General features: G+C 42.8%; 1 protein-coding gene across 1 annotated transcript in view; it reads left to right on the plus strand.

Annotated features, from left to right (window-relative positions):
• Positions 1–393: 393 nt before the first annotated feature.
• LOC308101349 (uncharacterized protein) overlaps positions 394–7,761 on the plus strand; it is a gene marked incomplete at both ends in the record, with an annotated part of 39,400 nt that continues 32,032 nt past the window's right edge. The window contains 2 exons of the mRNA XM_080450773.1: positions 394–505; positions 6,428–6,518. Coding sequence (XP_080306899.1) covers positions 394–505; positions 6,428–6,518 — 203 coding nt within the window. The remainder of the gene's footprint in view (positions 506–6,427; positions 6,519–7,761) is intronic.

Here is a 7,761-nt window from a genome sequence, read left to right on the forward strand (position 1 = left end):
CAGGCTGCAAGCAGCATCCGCCGAGCAACCAGAGGTGCACCAGAGGTGCCGGCGGGACCCTTGCAAGAGGCGGGCTACGAGTGCTAATCGGTCAGTATCAATCGTGGGTTCCACGGCCCTTGCAGGCGCCGTGGTTCCTCGGAACACAGTGCTTTGACTAGAGTGGCCACCGTGGGCCGACGGCGGGCCCTGCATTCGGGCAGGCCTGCCGTCCGTCCCCAGCGTCCGCACGCCGGGTCAATATATCCGGGATGGGAAAAGTTGCCGATACTCCCGGGAGAGAATTTCAAAGGAGGGGGCCACGGCAAAGCCCAGATCCTCCTGGGCCCGGGGAGGACCTCCAGGGCACCCGGGCCGTGCCCGACCGGAGGCCTCTCCACTTCCCATAGGACGATGGCCGGCGTGGCCTCCGATTTCATGGTTCTCTCCCCTCTCGCGGGGAGGGGTCTCACCCACGGCCACCACCACCGGGCGCCCCAGGCTTCGCCACGGCCAAGCTCCTTAGGTACGTTCTGGAGCGAGTCGGCGCCTCGCCCGGGAGACTTTTTCAAAGGAGGGAGGCAGGCACGAGCCAGGCACCTCCTGGGCCACGGGCAGGAGACAGGGAGGTACGACGCGGACATCCAGGACAAGGGGGGCCACTTGCGCCACGACACTGCCCCGGGACCATGCCCTGCAAACACATTGCGATTTGAAAAAAAAAATCCCGGGTTTATGCCCGCAGTTTGCCCGGGCAGCCACCCAGGGACCGGGGGGGGCACCGACGCGTGCGCACCGCCGGCCCGGATCCAACGAGCCCTCCGCCGGCACCGGGCGACCCACGGACCGGGAGGTACCGCCCGTTTTAGCCCGAAAAAGAGCAGATCTACAAGCCGGAAAAAGTTGAGATTTTCGGCCGGGGGTCCTCTAGGGGGTCCCCGGGGACCTTTGGAGCCCATGCGGACACTTGGATTTTTTTTTTTTTTTTTTTTTTTTTTTTTTTTGAGAACCATGATTTTGGGCCTCGCTGAACCCATTGCTACCCCAGGAAGGCGCCTCCATCCTGGGCATAACTATCCGATGGCACAGGTCGGCCTTCCAGGCACCTGCAAGAAAATCCCCGGAGGCAGGAAGGCAGGCGCCCATCTCCAAGACATCGCCTGATTGTCGAGGTCGAAGCGCTAGAATATGAACGTTCGGCCAATCACAGAAAAGCACACGCACCGGGAGGACGGGATCGACTCCTGCCCGAGCCAACTTTGTTCAACTGTGGCTCTGCTTGCTTGTAGCATATATACTGTAGCCTACATATAACGTAACATACTCTTGTCTTGTATTCATTGCATCTGTCATTCTAGACTTACAATTGATGAGATGATCAAAGCATTAATAATTACCGCGAGCCACAGAGGGCACATAGAGCCACGAGTTCAACAATGCTTGTAGGCAACCGATAATGTAACATTAACCTGATCAAAGCAGAACGAGAGCTTTTACTGGCTGACTTAATGTCCCTGCATGGTTTCTTTCCGACAAACAGCTAAACATTGTCCAATTTTCTATTAGGTGTATAGCCTACATTATATTTTGGCTATATGCGATAAGAAGAAGGAGTTTAATACAATTGTAGAGTGTGATTGTGAACGCTTTCCCTAACTCTACCCAAACTCTGTTAGTTATACAAATAGGCAAACTCATCATTGAGCAATAAAATAATATTCATGCTTATAGCCTGTACTCTGCATAATGTCAGGGGTAGCAGCATGATGTGCTTATAGTAGCCTATACATTTGTATTTCTCATTCGGAAAACATAAAAATTGACGTTGAGATTAACAGCCCACCTACACAACTTAAGAATCCAGCAAAACAAAAATACTGCCACACACGATAACTTCTCCCAACTAGGTTACCACTCAACACAGACCCTTGCAAAACAACCTAATGGGACGCCACTCAAACTATAGAGCCCTACCGCCAATAGGACTCCACTAGTTATCAATTTAAGCAAATGCCCACTTACTACACAAACATAAGGTTTTTCATTAGCCCCCAAATTCCATTATGGGCTCCCAAACTTCTGTTTGTGACCGAAATTAACCTTGGCTCGCTCGCACAAGGGACCACAACATAATAAAGGAAATAGTCAGGTTTTTTCACACTTTGGTGGAAGTTTATTTTACCATACAGCATATAACAGCAAGTGTGTAATATTTTATGCACCAGGAAATACTGTGTTGAATAATACTAGGAACAATAATGACTTGCAACAAAAACCTAACTAAAATCCTAACAAAGTAAAGTGATGGGCTGGCCAAGCTAAAAAGTGGGGAGTCTGGTGAGCCAGGCACTATGTGCCCGTTGCCTCACCAGACTCCCATAAACTACCAAAACATATACTAAAACTAAACTAACCAGTAACGAAAAATCATACCAACTAATACTTACATCCAGCCCATTGGAACTGAAATAAGGAAACACACAAATAAGCAAAGGAACAAATCTACTGTTGTGCTCTGCTGGGGTGCTGGGGAGATAATGGGAGCTGGCAACAGCTCCTCTTATAGCCTACGCCCTAATCACACATGAAGCACAGCTGGTACAAGGGAGGGGCAGCCAGAGCACTCCCAGGTGAGTGACAGGTGTCTAGCCAGACCAGGGCAGCAGAGCCAGCAAGGCAGTGTAGACACTACACACAGGACAAATAAGCATTAGTTAACACATCAACATAGAAAGACTATAGACTGAGGTGTGAATATGTGCTAGCACATAACAACTTATAACAGGAAAAAGAATAAAAGCAGATCTATAAGCTTGTGAGCATATAGATTGGCTTTTTGTGTATAAGTATAAATGTCATAAGTTAACCACATAAGAGTGTTTAAGTTATATCTGCCGAATAATATATTTCAGTCAGACAACTCTTGGATTGGATTAGAATATATATTTATTAAGCAAGCTTGAGCATGGATATAGAAAGCATAAGGAAGCATAGTTTGGCGTCAGGCCTCTGAATCCATTCACTCCCTGTAAGAATAACATTCTAATAAATGTTACAGCTACTTGCGTATTATACTAGGGTCAGTCCACCCTAGGTGGACACGCACTGACCTTTTGCACCTTAATCCCATGTATAACGCACTGACTTTTTTTTGTCTTTTGTATTGTGCTCTTTTTTCTCTAAGCACCTTAACGTCCATATGTATATCATGCACAGTATAAGTATAACATGCACAGTATACATAGAGATGCGCGGATCGCGGTTTTAGCCGCGGTTTGCCGCAGTTAACCGCAGTTTGGGTGGATTTGGGTCAATCAAATATAATGATTAATTAATATTGGATAAACCGCTTGTGAAATAATGCGGGAATTAAATTAATGATATCAATCTATAGACCTACAATAGCTTTTAAAAAGCACTAAATTTCACTGTGTGCGTTTATAGTATTTTAATATTACGTCATTTTACACCAGGCACAAAATAGCCGCTCACTACATGTTGCTTTGCAGCCGGCCAGTGTTGCCAGGTTGCGACAACTTGCGAGAGAAATAAGCAGCCAGGTCTATGAAAACAAGCCCACAACAAGTGCCAAACAAAAGTCGCTTATAAAAAGCTTATAAAAAGCCAACATGGCAACAAAGTGGTTGAAAGCGAAAGTAACTCAATGAACTGAATGAAGACGTGCGCTTGTAGTTACCATGGTTGTGGATTGTATACAGTCACTGCATCGTGACAGTGGTGAGTGACATTGTTTATAAGAAAACTAACGTCAGGAAAATAACAATTATTTGGTGCGGTTGGTGCGGATCTATAAATAGGATGATATAATTACCGCGGGTGGATGGCGGATGGATAATGAACTTGTTAACGCGGATTTGGGTGACAAAAAAACCCATCCGCGCATCTCTAGTATACATACATTGCTGCTATGCTCAGGCACCTTAGTTTTTTATTATCTCAGGTACTTTGTAAATATGTAGATAACTTGTCTGGTCTTCTGTTGTTCTCTTGTTTTGATCTCCTTCCCACTTGCCCCCCACCCCTCTTCTTCTCTCCCCCCCCCCCCCCCTCTATGGAAATTAACGTTGCGATGGTAACGATGTACAAAAACGAATTTCACCCACTTTTTTACCTTGTAAACCTGTAGTGTGACAATAAACCTGATTCTGATTCTGATTCTGATTCTGATTCTGTAATACCACGTTTAGAACCAGTAGCACACAGCTGAGTAGCTATGATTAGCGCAGCATGGACAATGGCAGCAACGCAATTTAACCATCAACCAAGGAACAATGACGCCGTATGACCACCTACATGAACAATATGAGACCATTCATGGTCAGCAGCATACGTAGGCAAGCAAGGGCAGCAGATCCGGCAGGATCTCGGCAGCAGAGCAGCAGCAGCGTCGCACGTCAGAGCAGCAGAAGAGCGCAACCAGACTGAACAGGTAGGCAGAGCATTACTTATAACCCACCGACCAGGAGAAGAGTGCATGTGACTTAGTCACCTGATCGGTTTGCCCAATCCCTTGAGTTGCCTGGCCTGAACTAGCTCCGTAAACTGCGCCTCATTGTGGTGATTGATTTAAACGTGCATACATGCATGACCATATATTTGTATTTTGTACATAATCTGTCAAAAGGATAAAACAAAAAAAAGCTTAGGTTATTGGTTATAAGGTTATTCCCATTGTGGTCCTTTGAGTGCAAATGAGTTTACATAGGTACATTCATACAATTTTAACATACTTGATACTTCATACATGAAGTAAAATATCAAAGAACAACATGGGTATGTAAAAGGAACCTATTATGAGCAGTCATTATAGGCAACAACAAAAACATATTTTTGAAAATAGTAGATCTACAAGCTCACAGCGCTTTGCAGTAGTTGTGAGCATGTAGATTGGCTATTTCTGAACAGCATAAGTATAAATCAGGCTTAAGGGGTTAACTTATATCTATGCTGAATAATTGCAGAAAGCAATGAATATAAATATGGGTATATAAAACCTGTAAAACATACTACTGTAGGTGTATTGTAATTATGTAATTCTAGGCTTCTGCTTTAAAATCAGGGTTGGACTGATAACATATAATTATTACCTAACTATAAACCTCTATCACGTTTCAGGAAATAACAGCAGTATGAAAGGAGAGGGTTCATTTCCTGAGACATTTAGCAGGGGAAAACGAAAGCAATAACATAACGTTTTCAGGACAAACATTAATTAGAGAATGCATGCTTAGCCATTCAAAGTGTTTCTAACCTATAACGCAGTGGTTCTCAAACCTTTGAATAAAGTCCTGTTACAAATGGACCCTTATCTAGGTGTGAAGTGCACATTTAATGGGGCTCAATAGCCAATTTCAATCTGGAACAACCTGGCACTTAGAAGTGATCTAGTATAAGCCATTTAAAAAGACATACTGTACATCATAAATGTATTTTTTAAATACAATTGTCTTCGTTTTTTTAACTTGCCACTTAGAAGTGTTTTAGTATGAGCCATTTAAAAGGCATACATCATAAATGTATTTTTAAAATAGATTTGTGTCTTTTAAAAAACATAAAAAATGCACAGTCTTATTTTGAAGGCAACCGGAAACCTTATTTCTGCTAGCTCGAAAACCAGATGTCCTATTTCTAGAGATAGAGACACCTTGATTCTTAAAAATAGAGAGCAGGTGGACTTTGAATTATATTCCATGTTACCAAACGGGCTTGAATTGTATCTGCAGACATAATACAATTCTATTAATTGTAGATATATTCACAGAAGGATTAACACATATTGTAAAGAACAGCAGCATTGTATTAAAAAAGTGCGTTGTATTAAATAAATGACCATAACTGAAAGGGACGGACGGTCATATAAAATGCCATGAATATATGACATCTTTGATCTACCCAGGCAGGCACAGTTTGATTGACTGACAGACAGACAGACAGACAGACAGACAGACAGACAGACAGACAGACAGACAGACAGACAGACAGACAGACAGACAGACAGACAGACAGACAGACAGACAGAATACAGACGTTAAGGTTTGTTCCTGTGTACACTAATCTAGTCTGAGGCTTTACCTGCATTATCCTTTCCAGAGAAGCATTTCATTTCCTCATATCAGGTTCAGGTATCTTGTTGCACGGTCCGATTCTTCCAAATAATGTGTGTGTGTGTGTGTGTGTGTGTGTGTGTGTGCGTGCGTGCGTGCGTGCGTGCGTGCGTGCGTGCGTGCGTGCGTGCGTGCGTGCGTGCACGCGTACGTGCGTGCGTGCGTGCGTGCGTGCGTGCGTGCGTGCGTGCGTGCGTGCGTGCGTGCGTGCGTGCGTGCGTGCGTGCGTGCGTGCGTGCGTGCGTGCGTGCGTGTGTATGTATAAAACCTGATGGTAGATTTTACATTCTCACAGTAAACCATGAGTCTCTTTTCAATACCAGTGGTGTTGCTGTTGCTCTGTGGAGCCCAGCATGGAGGAGCCCAACAGAACAACTTTTATGGAACTGTCATGACCTTTGACCCAAAGGACACGTATGCCAATGGATCTATGAAGGTAGGTACAGGGCAAGATTATTATAGTTAATTAAACTAATGAAATAATGAAAACTAGAATAAAAAACAAACAAAACAAAAAATGTAGGTAACTGAAATAAAAACGAGGCTTTATTAAGAACAAACTAACTGAAACTGTATTGTGTTGAAAAAAATTACTAAAACTAACTCAAATCATGAAAAACTTAACCCTGTTTTAGACTCAAGTCATTTAGCTGTGCCAGTTTTAAGCCCTGTTAAAGCCCTGTGCCACAAAGCTTCACTAATAGTGAAAATAGCCAATCTACAATCTACAACGCGTCACATCGAGATGCCGAGATTCAATGTGATATATTCACTATCTTTCTGAACGTTTTGAATCTCGCCCCTGATTACCCCATATTACGATATACAAAATAAAATGAATACTAAAATTAATTAAAACTAAACTAAAACTAAAGGTTGATGCATTCTACACTTTTAAAGCCTAAATAAATTCGTCTCTGCTTGGTCCAGACTATAATATGATGTCATTCAGAGGTTCAGGTGTGCGGTAGCCGTCCTAATTTTGTCAATCCGACCACCGCGGAATCTGTGTATATCAAACATATATTACACCAACATTGTTCAAGTGAAGCAGTTTGTTTATACTTATATTTTGAAATGATAAAAATAGCTCTTGTCTTTTTGCGCTCTGGGTCTCCCAAGGGTGTCCCTTGAAAACAAAGAGGCTGTATAATATTAATTAATATTGAACAACTATACGTGACATATTTATCGGTGAGCCACATTAGTGTGAAATTACTTTTATTGAGCCAAAATAAAATCGGGTCAGGGACCCCTCCGGAACCGATTTTATTTCGTCTTGAAAAATGTTAAGTATGCATCGGCCATAAGCCTTTTCTACAGTGGTGGAAAAAGTACTAAATGTTTTTACTTAAGTAAAAGTATACTGCAATGTAGAAATACAAGTACAAGTCTTGGTAATCAAAATCTACTTAAAAAAACAAAAGTATTGGCATCAAAATATACCTAAAGTACCAAAATTAAAAGTACTCATTATGCAGAATGTCCCGTTTCACAAGGTATCTTATGTATAAAATGTATTAAAATCTTTTGAAAATAGCAGATCTACATCATAAGCTCACAACGCATCCCAACGTGTTGTGAGCTTGTAGATCAGCTATTTTCAAATAGCCAAAGTTTAAATAGGGCTGAAGTGATGATGAAGTAAAAGGTATGA

Source organism: Gymnoscopelus braueri (genome assembly GCF_963280865.1).
Source record: "Gymnoscopelus braueri genome assembly, chromosome: 15".
Lineage (NCBI taxonomy): Eukaryota > Metazoa > Chordata > Actinopteri > Myctophiformes > Myctophidae > Gymnoscopelus > Gymnoscopelus braueri.